This window comes from Thalassophryne amazonica, chromosome 19, assembly GCF_902500255.1.
Source record: "Thalassophryne amazonica chromosome 19, fThaAma1.1, whole genome shotgun sequence".
Taxonomy (NCBI): Eukaryota; Metazoa; Chordata; class Actinopteri; order Batrachoidiformes; family Batrachoididae; genus Thalassophryne; species Thalassophryne amazonica.
In genome coordinates, this window is record NC_047121.1 from 71,831,673 (window position 1) to 71,857,187 (window position 25,515).

The 25,515-nt window shown below is 42.4% G+C and overlaps 1 protein-coding gene across 4 annotated transcripts in view; it reads left to right on the top strand.

The window, feature by feature from the left end:
• The first annotated feature begins 1,661 nt into the window (after nt 1–1,661).
• myo6b (myosin VIb) overlaps nt 1,662–25,515 on the top strand; it is a 110,658-nt gene continuing 86,804 nt past the window's right edge. For 3 of the 4 annotated variants that reach the window (XM_034195625.1, XM_034195624.1, XM_034195626.1), the window contains exons 1-3: nt 12,950–13,066; nt 20,596–20,665; nt 20,777–20,850. In XM_034195625.1, the coding sequence (XP_034051516.1) occupies nt 12,950–13,066; nt 20,596–20,665; nt 20,777–20,850 (261 nt within the window). Of the gene's footprint in view, nt 1,778–2,362; nt 2,370–12,920; nt 13,067–20,595; nt 20,666–20,776; nt 20,851–25,515 lie in introns of those variants that run through there. The other variant, XM_034195623.1, reaches the window with a different exon arrangement.

Genomic DNA, 25,515 nt, shown 5'->3' on the forward strand with positions numbered 1-25,515 from the left:
GAAGCGTTAAAGGCAATCTGAATATTTTCTCTCCTTTTACATGACTCCATAGTTGTATTTCTGTAATTATTTCCCAACAGCAGCACACTGTGCACGGTCATACCTCTGTTTGGCCTTAGATGCACACAGCTGTTTCTCCACAAAGTGACCACCTGATGGAGCCAATGTCCATACAATTTTTGCTTTAACAGAACAAAAAATGTGCAGCATGTCATCTTTTTTTTATCTTTTTGTTTTCTCTGCAATTGTATATAAAATACTTTTTAATTTATTATTAAAATAACATTGAAAATAACATACAACATTCACAAACAGAAGAACATTATATTAAACAAAAATTAAAGAGGGAAAATAAAAGTATAATTGTACATAAAGCTGAGTTTTAAACTTCGACAACATAAAATAAGACTGCAAAGTGGATTTAAAATTAATGCCGTATAAAGTATGACTCTTGAGCAAAGAACTGAGTAAAAACTGTTAAATCTGAGATTTAAACTGAGGTTTATACCTGATTGGTTAACTGTAGGACCCTATAATAGTATATAATCTATAATGTATGTAATAATTCTCAGACATTATTCTCACTTGTTGCAGGACAGTCTGACATGTTTTCTGCATTCAGAAATTTAAATTTAAAAATGGCATGTTTGTGTTTACATGCTCCCATCTCATGTCAGTAATATGATATGGTTCAGTACATGTGTATCAGATGTCCTAATTAGCTGCCTTCAAAATTGGATTGGGTGTCTCCTTCAAAAATCCCCACAAAAGGTTTCGATTACGTGTCACTCAAATATTCATGACTCTCAAGGCGACATTTGCTGTCTTTTCATTGCTGCTGGTGAAGTGGCTCAATGCATACCCGATATATCACAAAAGCCTAATTTTGTAGAAAGGCCATTAAAAAAAAATGCAGAGACAAAATTGTGCAATGTGTAAAACAAAACCACATTTTATTTGTGCACATTGTGACACTTTTAAATTTTGTAAGATATTGTATTTATTTCAACATTTTTGGTCACATTTTAATCCTCTCCCTCCCAACTCTTCTGTACTTTGCTACATGGTGAAACCATCTGATAAAGCTGATGATTAAGTTGTGCACATATCATTCGTCACAGAACCTACTGTGGACAAATATATATATATATATATATATATATATATATATATATATATATATATATATATATATATATATATATATATATATATATATATATATATATAATTTTGCCTGGGAGGAAAAAGATTAAAAACATCCATTAATGATGATGAATTGATTGATTGATTTTTATTAATATAGAATGTAAACATGCATAAAATAATACAAAACTGCATTAATTAAACGCAGAAATACATAAAATACAGGTATCACACAAAAAAATGCTTGTTTCCATTGTGGTTTAACGAAAGCTGTCAGTCGGGCATATCTCCTGACGGACATCAAAGCATCTTTTTCCCAAAAGTGACGTTTGTGTTGCAGTTAAACACACATTCCGACTGGCTCATTGAAAGTCAAAGCAACAGCGTTGTTCAAACAAAATTGGAAATATGGAAGATTGTCTATCATTGCAGCTACTGGAAAAACTACCTGAAATTAGATCTTACGTGAAGCCAATGAACGCACCGTGAGAGTGACGTCAGCAGCGCTCTCATCCAGACCTGAGTCCTGGTTCGGAGTTTCGGACTCATGAAAAGTGGGCTTCTGCTGCTCTTCAGACTCGCAGGAAGGACTTTCAGACTCGTTATTGTCGTTCTGGCCCAAACATAAAAACCGTAAGTGTCCCAGCTTTTGTCTCGAAGAACAACTTTGACTCCGTCACAGATACCAGATAGCTCTTTAAGATAATGATAATTCAATTTGTTTAATAAAGTGTTGCTTTGTGTTAGTTTTCTGACACATTTATTGTGTACTTTATCTTTTATATAGGTTTATATCTGTAATTTTTTATATTTTTCCCCTCTATTTTTTATTTTTATTTTTTATTTCTTTAATGGATATTTGTCAAGTGTAATTATGTAGCTGCTTTATATGTTCACTTTTTTGAGACTGAAAAGTTTTACATTCCTGCTTTAGCAAGCTGTCATATTCTTAACCTTTTTTTCCCCCCTATGCTTTCATGTTATACTTTATGTTGGAAAAACCTAAATGTTTGGCATTTAGATTTTAGTCTCAGTGTTGGACAACTGATGATTCTTTTCATCATAGATAATCATATAGTCATTTTTCCAATTATTTGTTGTGAATATCGACATAAAACTTCAGCTCATCATTTTATCTCAGAGCCAAACCACATAACTTGTTTGTTTTGGGGTTTTTTTTTTCTTTCTTTTTTTTCTTTTTGTCAAAAAGATTTTTGAAAAACAGTTTATCTCATTCAAAAAGTTACCTTATTTTCCAGAGTACAAGTCATGTTTTTGTTGTTGTTTTTCCTAGTTTGGAAGGCCATTCTAACTTGTACTCTGGTGCGAGTATAAGTTTAAAGAAGCATTTTTTTAACAGGTGCAACTTATACTCCTTAAAATGCAGTAACAGTTTCTACTTCAAACCTGCCTCACATTACTTTAGCGCTTTAAACACTATCAGTTTAAAAACATCTAATGCCTAACGTAGCTAAAACCACTTTGAATCCACTTTGTAAACCGCTATGATTGGTTTACAAAGGTCAGAACAAATAAAACAAGCTATATCAGGTCTGGGAGCATGTGCTGAATACCACACATCACTGCATCTATCACATTTTGGAACCACCTTGTGCCCTGGATTACAACCACCCAAGAAAATAACTAGTTCATACCCACCACTCAAAAGTAGCCATCTGCTACAGCTAGTTGAATTGGGGGCCTCCTCCTGGTCTTTTCCAGTTACTGGGATCCTCAACACTAAGGCACACATGTTTAGCCGCATGTTCTCCCTGAATTGCTGGCTGTCTGAGTGGTGTCCAAAAAATGAGGTGGGCTTCATAGATAATTGGCAAAGCTTCTGGGGAAAACCTGGTCTTGTTAGGAGAGACGGCATCCATCCCACTTTGGATGGAGCAGCTCTCATTTCTAGAAATCTGGCCAATTTTCTTAAATCCTCCAAACTGTGACTATCCACGGTTGGGACCAGGAAGCAGAGTTGTAGTCTTACACACCTCTCTGCAGCTTCTCTCCCCCTGCCATCCCCTCATTACCCCATCCCCGTAGAGACGGTGCCTGCTCCCAGACCACCAATAACCAGCAAAAATCTATTTAAGCATAAAAATTCAAAAAGAAAAAATAATATAGCACCTTCAACTGCACCACAGACTAAACAGTTAAATGTGGTCTATTAAACATTAGGTCTCTCTCTTCTAAGTCCCTGTTAGTAAATGATATAATAATTGATCAACATATTGATTTATTCTGCCTAACAGAAACCTGGTTACAGCAGGATGAATATGTTAGTTTAAATGAGTCAACACCCCCGAGTCACACTAACTGTCAGAATGCTCGTAGCACGGGCCGAGGCGGAGGATTAGCAGCAATCTTCCACTCCAGCTTATTAATTAATCAAAAACCCAGACAGAGCTTTAATTCATTTGAAAGCTTGACTCTTAGTCTTGTCCATCCAAATTGGAAGTCCCAAAAACCAGTTTTATTTGTTATTATCTATCGTCCTCCTGGTCGTTACTGTGAGTTTCTCTGTGAATTTTCAGACCTTTTGTCTGACTTAGTGCTTAGCTCAGATAAGATAATTATAGTGGGCGATTTTAACATCCACACAGATGCTGAGAATGACAGCCTCAACACTGCATTTAATCTATTGTTAGACTCGATTGGCTTTGCTCAAAATATAAATGAGTCCACCCACCACTTTAATCATACCTTAGATCTTGTTCTGACTTATGGTATGGAAATTGAAGACTTAACAGTATTCCCTGAAAACTCCCTTCTGTCTGATCATTTCTTAATAACATTTACATTTACTCTGATGGACTACCCAGCAGTGGGGAATAAGTTTTATTACAGTAGAAGTCTTTCAGAAAGCACTGTAACTAGGTTTAAGGATATGATTCCTTCTTTATGTTCTCTAATGCCATATACCAACACAGGGCAGAGTAGCTACCTAAACTCTGTGAGTAAGATAGATTATCTCGTCAATAGTTTTATATCCTCATTGAGGACAACTTTGGATGCTGTAGCTCCTCTGAAAAAGAGAGCTTTAAATCAGAAGTGCCTGACTCCGTGGTATAACTCACAAACCCGCAGCTTAAAGCAGATAACCCATAGGTTGGAGAGGAAATGGCATCTCACTAATTTAGAAGATCTTCACTTAGCCTGGAAAAAGAGTCTGTTGCTCTATAAAAAAAACCCTCAGAAAAGCTAGGACATCTTACTACTCATCAATAGTAAGTCCCTTCGGCTGCTCCCTTGTTTGCACTTGGGGTCGCAACAGCAAATCCAAGGTGGATCTGCATGTTTGAATTGGCACAAGTTGTACGCCGGATGCCCTTCCTGACGCAACTCCACATTACATGGAGAAATGTGGCATTAGTGGGATTTAAACCCGGAACCTTCTGAACTGAAACCAAGCGCATTAACCACTTGGCCACAATCTTACTACTCATCACTAATTGAAGAAAATAAGAACAACCCCAGGTTTCTTTTCAGCACTGTAGCCAGGCTGACAAAGAGTCAGAGCTCTATTGAGCTGAGTATTCCTTTAACTTGAACTAGTAATGACTTCATGACTTTCTTTGCTAATAAAATTTTAACTATTAGAGAAAAAATTACTCATAACCATCCCAAAGACGTATCGATATCTTTGGCTGCTTTCAGTGATGCCGGTATTTGGTTAGACTCTTTCTCTCCGATTGTTCTGTCTGAGTTATTTTCATTAGTTACTTCATCCAAACCATCAACATGTTTATTAGACCCCATTCCTACCAGGCTGCTCAAGGAAGCCCTACCATTATTTAATGCTTCGATCTTAAATATGATCAATCTATCTTTGTTAGTTGGCTATGTACCACAGGCTTTTAAGATGGCAGTAATTAAACCATTACTTAAAAAGCCATCACTTGACCCAGCTATCTTAGCTAATTATAGGCCAATCTCCAACCTTCCTTTTCTCTCAAAATTCTTGAAAGGGTAGTTGTAAAACAGCTAACTGATCATCTGCAGAGGAATGGTCTATTTGAAGAGTTTCAGTCAGGGTTTAGAATTCATCATAGTACAGAAACAGCATTAGTGAAGGTTACAAATGATCTTCTTATGGCCTCAGACAGTGGACTCATCTCTGTGCTTGTTCTGTTAGACCTCAGTGCTGCTTTTGATACTGTTGACCATAACATTTTATTACAGAGATTAGAGCATGCCATAGGTATTAAAGGCACTGCGCTGCAGTGGTTTGAATCATATTTATCTAATAGATTACAATTTGTTCATGTAAATGGGGAGTCTTCTTCACAGACTAAGGTTAATTATGGAGTTCCACAAGGTTCTGTGCTAGGACCAATTTATTCACTTTATACATGTTTCCCTTAGGCAGTATTATTAGAAGCATTGCTTAAATTTTCATTGTTACGCAGATGATACCCAGCTTTATCTATCCATGAAGCCAGAGGACACACACCAATTAGTTAAACTGCAGGATTGTCTTACAGACATAAAGACATGGATGACCTCTAATTTCCTGCTTTTAAACTCAGATAAAACTGAAGTTATTGTACTTGGCCCCACAAATCTTAGAAACATGGTGTCTAACCAGATCCTTACTCTGGATGGCATTACCCTGACCTCTAGTAATACTGTGAGAAATCTTGGAGTCATTTTTGATCAGGATATGTCATTCAAAGCGCATATTAAACAAATATGTAGGACTGCTTTTTTTGCACTTCTTCTTACTTATAAGGTTTTGAATAATCAGGTCCCATCTTATCTTAGGGACCTCATAGTACCATGTCACCCCAATAGAGCGCTTCGCTCTCAGACTGCAGGCTTACTTGTAGTTCCTAGGGTTTGTAAGAGTAGAATGGGAGGCAGAGCCTTCAGCTTTCAGGCTCCTCTCCTGTGGAACCAGCTCCCAATTCGGATCAGGGAGACAGACACCCTCTCTACTTTTAAGATTAGGCTTAAAACTTTCCTTTTTGCTAAAGCTTATAGTTAGGGCTGGATCAGGTGACCCTGAACCATCCCTTAGTTACGCTGCTATAGACTTAGACTGCTGGGGGGTTCCCATGATGCACTGAGTGTTTCTTTCTCTTTTGCTCTGTATGCACCACTCTACATTTAATCATTAGTGATTGATCTCTGCTCTCCTCCACAGCATGTCTTTTTCCTGGTTCTCTCCCTCAGCCCCAACCAGTCCCAGCAGAAGACTGCCCCTCCCTGAGCCTGGTTCTGCTGGAGGTTTCTTCCTGTTAAAAGGGAGTTTTTCCTTCCCACTGTCGCCAAGTGCTTGCTCACAGGGGGTCGTTTTGACCGTTGGGGTTTTTCTGTAATTATTGTATGGCTTTTGCCTTACAATATAAAGCACTTTGGGGCAACTGTTTGTTGTGATTTGGCGCTATATAAATAAAATTGATTTGATTTGATATGTGTTGGATCATGCAAAGAGAAATGAACCACATGGCCAAAATGTAGCTTGACGTTCTCTCACAATAGAAGTGATAGTTCTCATCTGAGTGTCTGTAAGTAACTATTCACTTGACATAACGTCACTCCCAAGTAGTAGTCATACCCAAGGATCCTCTAAATCAGGGGTGGGCATCGAGGGTCGAGACACTGCAGGTTTTCCGTGCAACCAATCACATCAGCAGGTGGGTTAGTGATGAGCTTCTGCTCTGAACATAAACACCTGGTTGTCAATGAAATCACCTGCTGAGACACATGATCATTAATGAAATCACCTGCTGAGGTGATTGGTTGCACAGAAAACCTGCAGTGTCTTGGCCCTTTATGGCACATGATTGCCCACCCCTGCTCTAAATGGACCTAGTACCAAAGACATCCAGTTATCACCTTAGGTCACTGGTTAGCGTTGAAGTCTCACAAACATACAGTAAGCACTTGGACCTAAATACTAAATCCTAAATACTTGGACCTTTGTTCTCCTGTATCCAAAAACTCCTCTGTCCAGCGACAGACTGTCATGAGTCCGTGAGTTCTTCCAAGGTGCCTCTCATTGTCAAAGGCTGAGGACCCAGATACATGGATTTCGCTGCCAAGATGAGAGATTCTCTCTTCAAATTTGACATTTTTGCTACTGACAGATACACTTCTGATGGCTGAGTCCAAGAAGTAGTTGAAAGCCTTGATCTTAGTCATGATCTTAGGGAATCATTTAGTTAAAGCATTGGGCTTGAGACCAGAAGATCCTCAGTTCAAATCCCAGCCAGACCGGAAAATCACCTAGGGCCAACTAATCCCTTAGTTGCTCCCTTATATGCCTCACATTGGGGTGAATGTGAGACATTATTTGTAAAGCACTTTGAGATGGAAAAGCGCTATATAAATTCCATCCATTTATTTACCATTTGATCCAGAAAGGTCACAAACCCAGACAATATGAACTATTCACAGTGCTACAATCAGGACATAACTGCATCAGTCAGTGATTTTTAAATGAGATTATGTACATTTAGGTGTGATGAAATATGTGATTCTGGGTGTTTTACAATTGTTTACCTAGAAATTATGTCAAACAAAACAAATATCTCTCAAAATATTCACAGGGCTTGGAATAAATTCATATATAGATGTTTCTTTGATATAATGTATATGTTCAAATCTTTAATCAGTTACCAAACTTTGGCTAAATAATCAAATAATTTCATCTGTGGTTAAGTCTTAATTTTTTGGCTCGGGTTAGGGTTAGAATTAGGTAAGAGTAAAGGTGATAATATTTAGGGTTAGTCTAAGACGGTGTAAGGATCACTGCAATCTCCTCAGAAATGAAAACTATAAATGCACATATGTTCTAATTCTGTTGGACTGCAGTTGCTTTCCAGAGCTTATTCTCTGTCTGTTTCCTCCAGGAAACAGGAGGTAGGAAACAGGGGGGTTGTGTCCGGTTTAAGTCAGAGCCAGCGTCCATTCATGTTTGTGTACTTTTTATATATATCCATGGCTTTCCAATTCCGTCTCATGGGCTACCCGTCCATTCCTGTGTTGTCTCACACCTGACTGTGCTTCAGCCACCTCGTTTCGTCTCACTTGTTGAATGTCACTCTGATCAGGATTAGACTCAATACTAAGAGGATTTAGGCAGGTGTTCAAGGTTCTCATGTTGGATTGGCCACGTTTGGTTGAGATGTAGCTTGGATCATTCAGCATGATTTAGATTTTTCTCTTTAAGACAATTGCAGAATGTTTGGTTGCTTCAACAGTAGGAACCTTTACAAAACTTTATCAAGGCCAATGTATCTTCAGAGTGTAGTGCTGTGTGTTAGAAAGTAGGAATCAGCTTTCAGTACAAGCCTGTTCTTAGTCTTCTTAAAAGAATGCCTAAGTTTTTTGTTTTTTTTTCTGTGTGTTTCTTCCTACATTTGTGTGTTGCTTAGATTTGAGTTTGGAATGTTTTTCTCTGGAAAAGCTTGCGATCTTCACTATCTGACAGACAGGTAGCCTGTACTCGCACTGTTGCCAGTAAATACTGTAAAGGACACATACTGTAGAGCTGAGAAAGTTATGTTGCCCTCAGTGTTTCTTGAGCTTACTAACATTTGAAAACATCATTTAATTGACCATAGCAGTGATTTTGCAGAAAGCTTTATGTACCTGTCTTTCAAAAAAAAAAAAAAAAATCATTCAATGGCGTGCTGACTTCATATTATAGTAACATGCAGTATTGACAGAAGGCCCTAGTTTGCCAGTTGTTATGTGCTGTGTTTGATAATAAACCTAAGTGTGACTTATTTTAGCTTGTAGGACTATATATATATATATATATATATATATATATATATATATATATATATATATATGGACAGGGGTGTTCAGTAATGTGATATCTTGCAGGTCCAAGTCTTCAGGGTCCTGGTGCTGCATAAATTGCTGTATCGTTGTGAGACTTGGACACTGACTAGTGACCTTAGGCGATGTCGACTAGAACTCTTTGGTACAAGGTCTCTCTGAAGGATCCTTGGGTATCACTGGAGTAACTTTGTATCAATGAGCGTTACTGAGAGACTAGGATGAGGAGTTCACATGCAATTGAGGGAGCGTCAGCTATGACATTTTGGTCATGTGGTTAGTTTCTCTGTGATGATCCAGCACGCAGGTGCCTGAGGTGTTGAGGACCTCAGTGGCTGGAGAGGCCAGGGGGAACCCCACCTTTCACCTAGCTTGGCAGATAGATGATTATTTTAGGGCCCCTTCACACACAGTGCGAAGTTTGGTCAACGTGCACACGACGCAGAATTTCATGCAAAACGTGTGGAATCGTACTTGCCTCTAATGCCTCGTACACCTGTTGCTTCAACTATTTGCGCACACCAGTGGCTGAAAGACAGAGTGTGCGCTGTGTGAACCCATCACACCCTCTTGCGGCAGGTGCCGGCCAAATTTCAGGTGACACACACAAACGTCTAACATGGCTCACGTGGCACTTTGAAAATGTGTGGCCAGTCGTACTCTTGGCACAACAACAGACTGCACGCAACCACTCTCATACTGCTGTGAAATTTGTCTACGTTCCCCACAAGTGTGAATTTGCAAACACACACACTGACACGTGGATGTGTGCGTTCCACTCACAAGAGGCGTGGCTTCCGACAGAAGCAGCTGTGAGAATCTGTGGATCTGGACATTCCAGCTGCACAACACCTACTGTGTTTGGACAGTCATAGACTGTCCACTGTGAGGCCCATGTGTCTGATTGCTGTACTTACGTGGACATAAATAAAAACATATATCATTGTGGCGACAAGCTGCAGTGAGCGCACACGGAGCGGACACTGACAGTTCCCCAGGTTGAAACGGACCGTCAGATCAGAACACGCAGCGAGCGATCAGATCGTCACGTCACCCACGTGAGTTCTGTTCCACATGATGTTGTGTCTGTGCTGCAGCGTGCCGTCAACAGGACAAGCGTGTCGGGCAGAACACGCACACGGCCGAAAGGATGCACCGGACCAGTAGATGTGGACATGATCAGAGCGCACTGCTTTTCATTCATGTCATTTTAATGACTGTATGTCTGTGACCGTGGGTCATCTACAGAGAAACAGACAGATCATACTTGTATTGCTCGCTTGATTAATGCAGTGTTTTTATATGATGTGTGATTTAATTTTTTTTTTTTTGTAATACTTTCATGTCCTTCCTGAAATGAGGCAGATTCCCGCAACTTTCAAAGAACACCTCCGTAGCTCAGTGGTAAAGTTGCTGACTGGTAATCAGAGCTTTTGGAAGGCGCGGGTTCACATCCAGTGAGTGGTATGTATTTTTCTTCTTTTTTTTATTTATTCCACATAAGCGGCGCAATGTGGTTCCACAGGTACCAGCTAGTTTTATTTTTTATTTATTCCACATAAGCGGCATGATTTGGTGCACTGTTCCTGCTCAAAAGACACTGTTGCGTGCACAAGCTCTCGCACTGGGATGTTTCACGGTGCGCAAATTTGCGCTGTTTCACCGTATTTGTCCAAATGTCGTCCAAACTTCACACTATGTGTGAAGTTCCTTTAGAGATGTGGGAAAGGACCGATTGGTTGCATGGGTGGTTATCATCTTGGGCTGAAGGTGTTACGTGGTGTTGTAGATGCAGGAAAGTACAGCGTCGGCACATGTTCCCAGACTTAACTTGACCTGACTATATTTCCAGGATTAATGTCTTGATGGTAAGAAGAAATAAATCCCACCTGACATTGCATAGAAACTCTTCACAAAGATACGCAGAGTGAAGTGGTAGAAAGTGTTTTCTGATTCTTGTTCCCATATTTTTATGAGTCAGTGGGGCTACCAAAGTAAGAATATTGTTGACTTGCCTAATGTGTGAAAAGAAATCTACACAAATATGGGGAGGTTAGTACCTGCTGGCCTGTAAATTGCCGTTGTGTAGACTGCATCAGCAGTTTCTCATCTCCAAGTCTCACTGACTTTTTGACCTCAATCCCTGAAGCTAATTGGATACTTCAGCGTAACATCAGCACTTGGTCGCATTTCACAAACTGGGCCTAAAAAGTGTAACAGGGTCAACATGGTCATTTTTTCAAAATTCATTATGTAAAGCTAAAGTATAAACATGTATCCCTTTCAAATGCAACCTTCTGGATTTAATTATTCCATTTAGTTTTAGAGAAAAGCCCATTTATGTGAAAATGTATTAGAATTCAAAACATTTTTGTTGATTTTCTCGGAATTGACCTTTTTTGCAAAAACTAGCATTATTCAGTCAATTTTCATGCAAAATCTATGGAACTGGTGTCAAAATGTTCTGAAGAACCTCTTTGTTCATAATATACCATATTTAAATACATCTGGGCAAAAATGACTATGAATTATTGTATTAATTACTGAATCACCACCGCCACCACCGCTGAGTCCACCCCTGACAAAATGATTTCAACAGACCAGAAGTTTCTTGATTTTTATCTCCAAATGTTATGAAATACATAACACTAGAAAGAGAACATCCTAAGCTTTAAAATGAACCAAGATTGTCTTGATAGGTCCTCTCTTCTCCAAGAAATTACATCTGACCTTCATAAAATTAACACAGAGCGTTACAAGTCCACCCTTTTTGATATACAAAATGCAACCACTTTTGCTTTGCAGGACTCCAGTTGTGCGATTTCCTGCTGTATTAAGACCTATTATTGAAACACATAATGACATAAAAATGAGTCAAAATCACCTTTCACATTTGATAGAAAAAACACCTTTGAGATGGGCAAAATTTAAAATATCTTCACCAATTCACACTTCACATTCAGTCCACCTGTAATTACCAGTTACTAAAGAAAATACTGCAGTTGAATCAGTTACAGTTGGTTATAAATGCTTTGTGATTGAGAATACCAAAACACAACTTGATGAATTCACAGTCAGCTGACTAAGATTTAACAGGCAGTATGTAGAAATTAATCACATTTGTAGCAGTTTTAGTTAGGAGGTTCCATAGACCAAAGATGGGTCGGTATACTCCTCAGTAGGTTGTTTGCTTGAACACTTTGTGAGAATCCAGAGATTGCTGGTGTTGTCTTTATTAGGGTTTGTAGAAATCCCCCAGGACATGACTCCAGTCATGCTTCAGTGGAAAACACTCCTGTGCAACATCAGTAAGACAAACAACATGGCTTACCTTCCAGTCAAAACATGCAAATGGACAAAATATTCTTATATACAAACATTTTGTTTAAGATTTGCTTTGTCTGTCCAGCTGTTGTTGTTGTTGCTGTTGTTGTTGTTTGATTCTTAGAGGTGGGGATAGACCGGTTGGTTGCCTAGGTAGTTGCCATCTAGTCCCCAAGATTGTTTCATGGTGTAGTGGATGTAGCAATATGCAGCACTGACAAAAAACATTTAAAGATGAAATAAAAACAAATGGAAAAAAAATATAAAAGTTTGGTTTGTTCCATATTTGGGTCAACATATGCTCAGTAAAGTGGACGGCTCTTTGAGGATCTTGTTGAAAGCTGATAATGCTCAGTTTCAGACTCATCTGAGATATAGTCATTTGGGATGTCCAGTTCAGAATTTAGTAAAAAAAAAAAAAAAAAGTTATAGTTATTGGCACAAGAAAGTGTGACTCGTGTGGACATGCATGCAGGACTGATTGCATTTTTATATCCCCCATGTGGTAGGAAAATTGCTTTTGAAGAGCAGGAAATGAAGTACAATGCTACATAAATTATTTCAGTACAGGAAAAATTCTATTCTGCTTTTCAGTTTTGTCTGAAGCCATATTTCTGCCATCATTCACACATTTATCGCCGTGTTCCTTCCAGTGTGCAGTTGTGCTGACTGGAGTTAAGCCATGGAGGATGGGAAGCCAGTGTGGGCACCCCACCCCACCGACGGGTTCCAACTGGGGATGATTGTCGACATTGGAGCTGACGCACTGACCATAGAGCCACTGAGCCAAAAGGGCAAGGTCGGTCATCATACAGACACACACCCTGGCTGTAATTTTGAGTCAACCAGGGAAAGTGTCTGGAGGTTTTACATTCATGTAGTCTGAGTGCTGAGGTTCATGTCTTGCAAGGTCCTTGTTCTTTAAATCCATTCCTCACATTTTTGTTTGCCTCTTCCCAGTTTTTGCACCATCCCATGACAAAAATTCTTTTTAGTGCACCTCTAAGCCATTGGTAGTGCATTTTCCTTCTTGTTCACATCCAGCCTGCCCCCAGAGCAGCCAGGATTGGGTAACATGCACCTGATGTTAAGTCATTGACATTCACACTTGAAACCCATGGAACAAGCCTTCTGATTTCTTATACCGTTCTTCTCTTTCTCAGTCCTTGTTTTAACAGATTAAAGAGGTAACTTCCTAAAGTTTACGCCTGCTCATGAAAATAATGATTACATGTTTTGGTGGTGAGGGATGGCGAGTAGAGCAGCTAGCTTAGCGGGATAAGGAGTTGGGTTACCAGTAGACCTGAGGTTGATTTCCATTTAAGCTACTTGTGTGTCCTTTAAGGGCATCAAACTCAGAGTTTGGATCAGGTCATATTTTTTAGTCATGGATCAGATAATTGTTTGAATGGGGGATAAATATAAGTATACAAGTTTCCTTTTCATTTTTAAAAAGTGCTTAAATAACAATGAAAACAAGGTGTCCAATGTTTAAATAACATTTTTAAAATACAGTATGAACAGCAGACTGTCTGCTAATCTGGGGATACATGAATTTCACCAAAAGATCCATGATCAAAATTTGTAGGATTCTATCTTCTTTCACAGTAGTACAAATTTCAGATATATATACAATTTTATACATTAGGGACATATGCCTCATTTAACCCATCTATTGAAGAAAAGAAAGTTTGGGGTGCTGTTTGGGTCAGAAAGGCATCAACAAAACATTGTGTAAAATGTGAGAAACATGAGAGACCCCATGTACAGAGGCATGAATAAATAAACCAAGCAGCAGCAGGTGTGCTGATAGTGTTGCCGGGAGGCAAAGCTGCTCATTAGAAGGTAAAGGCCACCTGTTACACTGGAACCATCACGTGTCTCCAGGAAACTGGCCTCAAATGTTTACAACCAACATTTAGCTGATCCATCTAAATACATGTGCATTGAAATGTTCTCTGTTTAGTCACAGTAAACACTCCTCACTCATCAGTATGTCTGGTATTTATATTTGTGTATTTATATTAATATTTGCTAACTGTTTTTTTTTTTTTTTTTTTTTTTACTTTTACTTTTGATACTCTGTGTGCTTCTTACCCTGTGTGCTGCTGTACAATGCTGCTGGAACCTCAATTTCCCTGAGAGAGTCTTCCCAAGGCATCAATAAAGATCTTTTATACTTGTTACTTTACATAGAGAGAGAGAGAGAGAGAGAGAGAGAGAGAGAGAGAGAGAGAGAGAGAGAGAGAGAGAGAGAGATAAAGACAAAGATAAACTTTATTGATCTCACAGAGGAGAAATTCACATGTTACACCAGCTATTAAAAATACACATAGGGTGGGTGCAAGTAGAGGAAAATGTTCATCAAACAGTTTAAGCGAGGATAAGCAATAATAATAATATTTGTAACAGTACAAGACATAAGAAATGAGGTAGAAATAGAATATATATATATATATATATATATATATATATATATATATATATATATATATATATATATATATATATACACACCCATGTACATACTTATTGTCATTATTATTATTATGATTAATATTGTTATTATTAATGGTTCATTGTAATCTAACAAGTTTCATGAGCTCTGTTGAGTGCAATTGCATGAAAAACACCAATTATCAACCCTATTTGGAAAAATGACAGTAATTACTGTATTTATTCTGTGCTTTACACAGAGATGGAAAGGGTTTAATGGAACTGAGATTTATCAACTTTGAATGATCATCATTCATCAGTTCAGTGGTTACAAAGAACACTCCTATTCACAGAGTGGATGAAGGGCCCATTGACTGTTTTATTTTTTATTTTTTTTCTGCCTCACTTTACTCATTAGTCTCTTTTTTTCTGGAGCATTTTATCAACTTTTAGACCGATAATGTAGTAAACAAAGCTGAACAGCAGAAAACATTTTTAAAATTTAAAATCAGTTGAGCACCTACCGGACAAAAGTTTCCTTACAGATGTATGGTTCTACCCTCTGTAAACAGAAGAGAGCTGCTTCTATGAAGAACTACTCTCTCCTCTGCAGGCAAAGGAGAACTTGTCGCAAAAAAAAAAAAAAGAATCATTTTCTTTAACACCATACTGATATGCTGGCAATATCACCTAAGTCATCCAGAGGCATACATTTTTACCTTATGGTTCAAATTTTAACCAAACTAAATTTGGACAAGTTATTTAAAATTACTGTCATGTCTGAAGTTTTATAAAGTGAAAATATCAGATATACGTTTTAGTTTTAAAGTAATGTGCTAATTTTTAAGGTTTTGTGAGCACATGCTGTGCCCAGCAGTGCATTATGGGTAGGATTATGTAGTCTCAGTACGTTCACGACAGGACAAATGCATTTCAGACACTCTGTTCAGGCTCCACGGACAACAGCATTAAACTCTAGTGCCTAAAAGTCTTATGAATATATTCTCTGGTTTTATAGACATTGTTATTGTATTTGTGTTTGTTAAATTCCACGCATCTTAAATGTAGCAGACAGGGATTATCTGGAATTTTGTTTTGGCAAGTTTTCATGGTCTCTACTGCCATCTACTGGCCATTAGTGTTCATGGCAGTTCATAGCAGTATTCGTCCTGAAGATGAACAGACACTGTATGATATTTTTAATCACAAGTTAAGTTTTTTCAAACTTAATTTACAAAAACTCTCGATGGGAGACATCAAAGTTTAAAAACAAAATGACAAAAAAACATTACAAGACAGCTCTGCGGTGTTTGCACATGCACAGTGGGAGCGGTTGGATGCTTGTAGGTCTTCAGCAGCAGCAGGATACCCTCACGCTGACCAGAATAATATCAAACAGGTTTGATTTTCATTCGACCATACGATCGGCGATCAGGAGGTGGTCGTGAGATGTTAAATGCAGCTTGTTACTCCATGTACACTACACGATGCAGGACGCGCAATTAACCTGAAACTCGGTACAAAAAATTCGCGCACGAATGAAAAATCATCTGAAAAAGGCCCAAAACTCGCACAGTGTAAATCCAACATTTATGTGTCAAGACAATATTGAGTGCACATTTTACAACATCATAAAACTTGCGCACATCATAAAACTTATAATTAAAATAATAAAACTAATCAAATGAGCGCACATTCTCTCCACATGCAAAACATGTTGCGATGACACTTCCAGAGCTCTGTAAAAATGCCTATTTTGACAAATAAAAAATGGAATATTTTACAAAAGCACATTTATCTGTAAACACCAACACACGACACACGTCACATTAAGTTCTTGGTTTACATAATGAATGACTGAAAAATGTTTAGCAGAGGCACTTTTACCCAGAATCCTTTGCGATCTGTCTGTGTTTGTTACAAAAACTCAGAATTAGTGCATTATTCAACACTAAAATATATATCTTATATTTTAACTTTGTACATATGACAGAATTGACACTAATGGAGTTATTCCCCCTCTAGCTGCCACCTTATTGTGGTGGGGGAATTTGCGTTCCCAGATGATCCTAGGAGCTATGTTGTCAGGGGCTTTGTGCCCCTTGTAGGGTCTCCCAAGGCAAACAGGTCCTAGGTGACGGGTCAGACTAAGGGCAGTTCAGAACCTCCATGACCAGTAAAAAATCAAGGACCGAGACGTCGCCCGGTATGGCGGAGCCGGGGCCCCACCCTGGAGCCAGGCCTGGGGTTGGGGCTTGCGCGCGAGCACCTGGTGGTCGGGCCTTAGCCCATGGGGCCCGGCCGGGCTCAGCCCGAAAGATTGATGTGGGCCCGCCCTCCTGTGGGTTCACCACCTGCAGAGGGGGCCATGGGGGTCGGGTGCAGGGAGGATTGGGTGGCGTTCGAGGGCGGGTGGCCCGGCAGCCCGGTCCATGCTCACAGCCCCTGGCTGTTGGGACGTGGAATGTCACCTCGCTGGGGGGGAAGGAGCCTGAGCTTGTGCAGGAGGTTGAGAGATACCGACTAGAGATAGTCGGGCTCACTTCCACGCACAGCTTGGGCTCTGGTACCCAACTCCTGGAGAGGGGCTGGATGCTTCATTTTTCTGGCGTTGCCCACGGGGAGAGGCGGAGAGCTGGGGTCGCATTGCTTGTTGCTCCCCAGCTCAGTCGCCATGTGTTGGAGTTCACTCCAGTGAACGAGAGGGTCACGTCCCTACACCTTCGGGTCGGGGACAGGTCTCTCACCGTTGTCTCGGCCTATGGGCCGAGCAGCAGTGCAGAGTACCTGACCTTCTTGTAGTCAGTGGGAGGGGTACTAGATAGCGCTCCGACTGGGGACTCCATTGTTCTCCTGGGGGATTTCAGCACCCACGTGGGCGGCGACAGTGAGACCTGGAGGGGGGTGATCGGAAAGCACGGCCTCCCCGATCTGAACCTGAGTGGTGTTCAGTTGTTGGACTTCTGTGCTAGTCACAGTTTGTCCATCACGATCACTATGTTCGAGCACAAGGGTGTCCATACGTGCACGTGGCACCAGGACACCCTGAGCCGGAGGTCAGTGATCGACTTTGTAGTCGTATCATCTGACCTTCGGCCACGTGTCTTGGACACTCGAGTGAAGAGAGGGGCAGAGCTGTCGACCGATCACCACCTGGTGGTGAGTTGGATCCGCTGGGAGGGTAGGAAGCCGGTCAGACCTGGCAGGCCCAAACGTATCGTGAGGGTCTGCAGGGAATGACTGGCGGAACCCTCTGTCAGCAAGGTCTTCAACTCCCACCTCCGGGAGAGCTTCTCCCAGATCTCGGGGGAGGTTGGAGACATGGAGTCCGAGTGGACCATGTTCTCCACCTCCTTTGTCGATGCGGCCGCTCGTAGCTGTTGTCACAAGGTCTCTGGTGCCTTTCGCGGCGGCAATCCCCGAACCCGGTGGTGGACGCCGGAAGTAAGGGATGCCATCAAGCTGAAGAAGGAGTCCTACTTATCTTTGTTGGTAGGTGGGACCCCGGAGGCAGCTGACGGGTACCGGCAGGCCAAGTGTGCCACAGCCCGTGCGGTCATAGAGGCAAAAACTCAGGTCTGGGAGGAGTTTGGGGAGGCCATGGAGGAGGACTATCGGTCGGCCTCGAAGAGATTCTGGCAAACCATCCGACACCTCAGGAGGCGGAAGCAGCTCTCCACCAGCACTGTTTATGGTGCGGGTGGGGAGCTGTTCACCCTGACTGGGGATGTTGTCGGGCGGTGGAAGGAATACTTCAAGGATCTCTTCAATCCCATCGTCACGTCTTCCAAAGAGGAAGCAGAGACTGGGGACTCAGAAGCGGACTCATCCATTACACAGGCCAAAGTCACCAAGGTGGTTAGAAAGCTCCTCGGTGGCAGGGCTGCTGGGGTGGATGAAATCCGTCCTGAGTACCTTAAGTCTCTGGATGTTGTGGGTCTGTCTTGGCTGACACGCCTCTGCAACATCGCGTGGCAATCTAGGACAGTGCCTCTGGATTGGCAGACGGGGATGGTGGTCCCTCTGTTTAAGAAGGGGGACAGGAGGGTGTGTTCCAACTATAGGGGGATCACACCCCTCAGCCTCCCCGGTAAGGTCTATTCCAGAGTACTGGAGAGGAGAATTTGACTGATGGTCGAACCTCGGATTCAGGAGGAGCAGTGTGGTTTTCGTCCTGGTCATGGCACACTGGACCAGCTCTACATGCTCCATCGGGTGCTTGAGGGTTCATGGGAGTTCGCCCATCCAGTCCATATGTGTTTTGTGGATCTGGAAAAGGCGTTCAACCGTGTCCCTCTGGGCACCCTGTGGGGGGTGCTCCGGGAGTACGGGGTCCGGGGTCCTTTGCAGGAGCTTGGTTCACATTGCCAGTAGTAAGTCAAACCTGTTTCCAGTGCACGTTGGCCTCCGCCAGAGCTGCCCTTTGTCACCGGTTCTGTTCATTATTTTTATGGACAGAATTTCTAGGCGCAGCCAGGGTGTAGAGGGGGTCTGGTTTGGGAACCACAGAATCTCGTCTCTGCTGTTTGCGGACGATGTGGTTGTGTTGGCTTTGTCAAATCAGGACCTTCAACGTGCACTGGGGCGGTTTGCAGCCGAGTGTGAAGCGTCCGGGATGAAAATCAGCACCTCCAAATCCGAGGCCATGGTTCTCGACCGGAATAAGGTGCTTTACCCTCTTCAGGTCGGTGGAGTGTCCTTGCCTCAAGTGGAGGAGTTTAAGTATCTCGGGGTCTTGTTCACAAGTGAGGGACAGATGGAGCGTGAGATCGATAGACGGATCGGTGTAGCATCTGCAGTGATGCGGTCGCTGTATCGGACTGTCGTGGTGAAGAGAGAGCTCAGTAGGGGGGCAAAGCTCTCGATTTACCGATCGATCTACGTTCCGATCCTCACCTATGGTCATGAGATTTGGCTAATGACTGAAAGAACGAGATCGCGAGTACAAGCGGCCGAGATGAGTTTCCTCCGCAGGGTAGCTGGGCGCTTCCTTAGAGATAGGGTGAGGAGCTCGGTCACTCGGGAGGAGCTCGGAGTCAAGCTGCTGCTCCTCCACGTCAAAAGGAGTCAGTTGAGGTGGCTCGGGCATCTTTTCATTAGTTTTCATTGCATTAGTTTAAATCGTGATCTTGGTCAAAATTCAACAAATTGTTCAGTCCTAAACTGAGTTTTCTTTCTTTTACAGCTGCCAGCATGTATCTGCACTAATTCTGAAGTGTTAATATTTTTATCCAGATGTTAACAATTTTTTAATTTGATTCCCTGAAAATTAATATTTTTATATGTACAGTATTGGTTAGTTCTCCTTACATCTTTAAACTTTTGTTGTTTATAAAAAAATACAGAAACTTGACTGACTCCTACAAGATCAGTACAGAAAAGCAACATCACTTCGATCTTCGCTTCACAACTCAGACATACCCAGAAGCACACTGACTCACTCAGGTGTTCAGATCCTGTTGCTCTCTCACCAAATTATTCATTATCCTGCCATGTCTCCCCTTGTTTCTCTCACAGCCGGCTTGTTCCATTGAGCTTATTTCCATTAACTCAGACTATTGAACAATAGAGTGAGAATATCAGTAATTAATTTAGCTTATGAAAACGTAACGCCAAACATCATTACTGACAGCTTTAATACACAATGGATGGTTAATTTTTATGCATGCTTGCTGCCAAGTTGTTTTTCTATTTAATATATCTGCATTTTTTTATGATACTACTATGATACTACTTTGTCATGCATTTATCCAAACATCAAGAAATACACATTGTATGATTTTGTACATTAACCTGGCAGGGGTGCATGATATGTCCTTTTTATTCTGTAGTACCCTAACTAAATGTGGCATCATGTGAATGTTTCTATAAGGAATGTTCTTTGTGTTACAGACCTTTCTAGCTCCAATGAACCAAGTTTTCCCAGCAGAGGATGATGTCAACAAACATGTAGATGACAACTGTAAGTCAATAGCTTGTTGACCTTTTCTTCCAATTATGGTTAAAATGTTATCATTCCTAACATGGCTATTTTTGTTTCAAATATATTTGTTTGATTTTCCCATGTTTCTAGGTTCCCTCATGTATTTGAATGAAGCCACTCTTCTGAACAATGTCAGAGTACGGTACAATAAAGACCACATCTATGTAGGTTTTCCTTTCCTTTTTCACTGGACATATAAGAATCTACTGTATGTAAATGCTTCATGTGTTAAGTGTGGACTGTCCTTATCCAGTTACACCATAAGGCAGTCACAGTTTACAGGACAGAAGGAGTGAAGATCCCTGTCTGGGTTTCCCTGGGGGTAAGAGTACCAGGTGGTAAAGAGGACAGGGAAACCAGGAAAGGGTCGCGGAGTCATGACAGGATAACCAATCGTGATCCCACTAACTCAGTTACAAAATGAGGGACAGCTGTCAAATGGGGAAGAAGTAAGGTAGGGAAAGATGTTAAAGGACAACAACAACATTCATATTAATGTTGGAGCCTGAAATATTCTACAAATAAATAATGAATGTTTATGAGTTCAATGGTACGAATATTTCATGAGGTGAAAGCTGGAACATACCATTCAACGAGGCGAAGCAGACTTGAATGGTATGTTCCAGCTTTCACCAAATTAAATATTCATTCCATTATGGGAATGTAAAAACATTCATTATTTGTTTTATATAATGGCTAAAATAGATCCTTCTCATTTCATATGATATTAATTTATAAACAACAGAAAAGGACTTACATTTTGGTGCATCACTGCACTGACTTTGTCTACTGATCCTCACTCCAGCAAAAAATCACGTCTGACATCAGCAATCCAACATGAACTTTAAATATGAGTCCAAAAATAATTCTGATGATGTCATCCACGATGCCATGCACCAACTTCGTGTACTTCCAAAAAAAGACTGTGCACTTCCTCAGTGCAGTGAAAAAAATCATGTCAGAAATTAGTCCAGCTTTTCATTCTCTTCATGCTAACAGCTCTTCATGCATCCAGACGGCTTACAGTGCAGTGGATTTGCTTTGCGTGCGCATGTGTACGCGCACACAGTGCAATGGTACCTTACGTATGGAACCAAATTTGCACCCTAATGGAACCAAATTGCACTCCAAACGCAATGTAACGCAAATGGGACGAATAATCCATATCACGTTGCATAAAAGGACAAATCAAATGACAAGAATCCACTCAGCCATTATATAAAGACTAATCAGGCATGCCAGTGTTACTGGCAACCATTTGACTAAAGTAGGGGTCTTCAGCGTTGCTCTTCAACTCCTTAATTCAAGTTCATCCAATCCAGAGCTGGTTATCATGACAGTTGACTACAACCTCAACTCCAGTGAAGTTGGGACATTGTGTAAAATGTAAATTAAAACAGAATACAATGATTTTCAAATCCTTTTCAAACATATTCAGTTGAATACACCACAAAGACAAGATATTTAATAAAAAAGAAGAAATAACTGGTGCAGTTGTTGGGAAGGTGTCGTAGCACGGACCCACAACAGGGGCGCAAATGAACGGACAATGAGTAAGCCAAAAGGTAAAAATTTAATGTTGTGATAATACACAACGAAATGTGTCGTAATTTTCACAGTCAATAAACACCAGGTGACGTGTGGGCAGGCTCGAAGATAGAAGACGCCCGACGAGAGAGAAGCCGCGTCCCACACGGCCTCCACCACCAACGGTCTGAAGAACACCGGAGCCGCCAAGTCCCGAGTCCCCAGGTGGCCTCTGTCTTCGGCTGTCGACCCTGGTACTGCTGGCAGAAAACAGAAATATGATGTGTGAGTGTGAGTCCGCACACTCAGTAATTTACAGTCCAGACACCGTTAGGAGGAAGCACCTCCACCTCTAAATCACACACACTCGTGCAGCTCCTGATCAACCACTTATCTGGGATGGGGTGTGAGGTGAAGCCGTCACTGTCACACCAAACGCCAATCCTCCAGACAAGGCAACACTTCAGGAAAATGGCTGCAACAGAAGTTCAGATGGTTACACAATGTGTCAGTCAGCAGAGAAATTACCTTGGTACTGGTAGTCGATTTCTCGGCGGGGAGGTGGAGTTGCAGTCCGGCTTATATAGTGGTGTAGATGAGTGACAGCTGGAGTGATGAGTGACAGCTGTCACTTCCTCTGGGTCTGGTGCCCTCTCGTGCTTGGAGCCCGCACTCCAAGCAGGGCGCCCTCTGGTGGTAGTGGGCCAGCAGTACCTCCTCTTCAGCGGCCCACACAACAGGACCCCCCCCCTCAACGGGCGCCTCCTGGCGCCCGACCAGGCTTGTCCGGGTGTCGTCTGTAGAAATCGGCCAGGAGGGCCGGGTCCAGGATGAACCTCCTCTTCACCCAGGAGCGTTCCTCAGGTCCATACCCCTCCCAGTCCACCAGATATTGGAACCCCCGGCCCTTACGACGGATGTCCAGGAGCCTGCGGACCGTCCAAGCAGGCTCCCCGTCGATGAGCCGGGCAGGAGGCGGCGTAGGTCCAGGTGCACAGAGGGGCGAGGTGTGGTGTGGCTTGATACGGGACACATGGAAGACAGGGTGGACCCGCAGTGAAGCTCCGACTCCCAGCTACCACGCCCCTGTCTCATCGACAGCAGCACGTTCGAAGCGGTCTCGCCTCTGTTGGGATGATCAAACACTTGTTTGAATTCCCGTACAAACCCAGTATAAGACGTTAGGAGCCGTGAATTCTGCTCCCAAAGCGCCGTAGCCCATGCGCGTGCCTCTCCTCGAAGCAAATTAATAACATAAGCCACCCGGCTAGCGTCTGATGCGTACATGACGGGGCGCTGTGAAAAGACGAGCGAACACTGCATGAGGAAGTCCGCGCACGACACAGCCCCCGTACGGTTCCGGAGGGCTTATGTATGCTTCAGGGGACGGTGGGGGGGTTCGTTGAACGACCAGTGGAACGTCTGATACAGGCCCAGGACCAGCCAGAGGAGTGGCTGCAGCAGCGCCCTGATCGCGCGCTTCCACCCTGGCGGTGAGAGCCTCCACCCTCCGATTAAGGAGGACACTCTGCTCGGTCACTAATTCTAACCGGGCCTTGAAGGCGGTTAAGATCTGCTGCAGCTCACTCAACCCGCCTCCCGCTGACGCCTGCGCTCCTGGCTCTTCCATTGGCCATTCAAGCTGGAGTTGACGCCCCTCGGAGTCCATGACGATGGCCGAGAAATCCTGTTGGGAAGGTGTCGTAGCACGGACCCACAACAGGGGGTGCAAATGAACGGACAATGAGTAAGCCAAAAGGTAAAAATTTAATGTTGTGATAATACACAACGAAATGTGTCGTAATTTTCACAGTCAATAAACACCAGGTGACGTGTGGGCAGGCTCGAAGATAGAAGACGCCCGACGAGAGAGAAGCCGCGTCCCACACGGCCTCCACCACCAACGGTCTGAAGAACACCGGAGCCGCCAAGTCCCGAGTCCCCAGGTGGCCTCTGTCTTCGGCTGTCGACCCTGGTACTGCTGGCAGAAAACAGAAATATGATGTGTGAGTGTGAGTCCGCACACTCAGTAATTTACAGTCCAGACACCGTTAGGAGGAAGCACCTCCACCTCTAAATCACACACACTCGTGCAGCTCCTGATCAACCACTTATCTGGGATGGGGTGTGAGGTGAAGCCGTCACTGTCACACCAAACGCCAATCCTCCAGACAAGGCAACACTTCAGGAAAACGGCTGCAACAGAAGTTCAGATGGTTACACAATGTGTCAGTCAGCAGAGAAATTACCTTGGTACTGGTAGTCGATTTCTCGGCGGGGAGGTGGAGTTGCAGTCCGGCTTATATAGTGGTGTAGATGAGTGACAGCTGGAGTGATGAGTGACAGCTGTCACTTCCTCTGGGTCTGGCGCCCTCTCGTGCTTGGAGCCCGCACTCCAAGCAGGGCGCCCTCTGGTGGTAGTGGGCCAGCAGTACCTCCTCTTCAGCGGCCCACACAACATGCAGTACAGAAATAAGTGCAAAAAGTCTTTAATAAGGTGCTGAAAGGAAAAAAATGTTCAAAGGGACTGACGTTTCGATGTGAGAGTCACATCTTCCTCAGAGTCCAGATCCTTCCTCAAGATATTTAATGTTCAAACTGATAAACTTTATTGTTTTTGTGCAAATATTTGCTCATTTTTAAATGGATGCCTGCAACACGTTTCAAAAACGCTGGGACAGTGGTATGTTTCCCACTGTGTTACATCACCTTTCCTTCTAACAACACTCAATAAGCGTTTGGGAACTGAGGACACTAATTGTTGAAGTTTTGTAGGTGGAATTCTTTCCCATTCTTGCTTGATGTACGACTTCAGTTGTTCAACAGTCCGGGGTCTCTGTTGTCATATTTTGCGCTTCATAATGCGCCACACATTTTCAATGGGTGACAGGTCTGGACTGCAGGCAGGCCAGTCTAGTACCCGCATTCTTTTACTACGAAGTCACGCTGTTGTAACATGTGCAGAATGTGGCTTGGCATTGTCTTTCTGAAATAAGCAGGGACGTCCCTGAAAAAGACGTTACCTGGGTGGCAACACCAAAACCTGGATGTACCTTTCAGCATTGATGGTGCCATCACAGATGTGTAAGTTGGCCATGTCATGGGCACTAACACAACCCCATACCATCACAGATGCTGGTTTTTGAACTTTGCGCTGGTAACAATCAGGATGGTCTTTTTCTCTTTTGTCCAGAGGACACAACATCCATGATTTCCAAAAACAATTTGAAATGTGGCCTCATCAGACCACAGCACACTTTTCGACTTTGCGTCTGTCCGTTTCAAATGAGCTTTCGCATGGT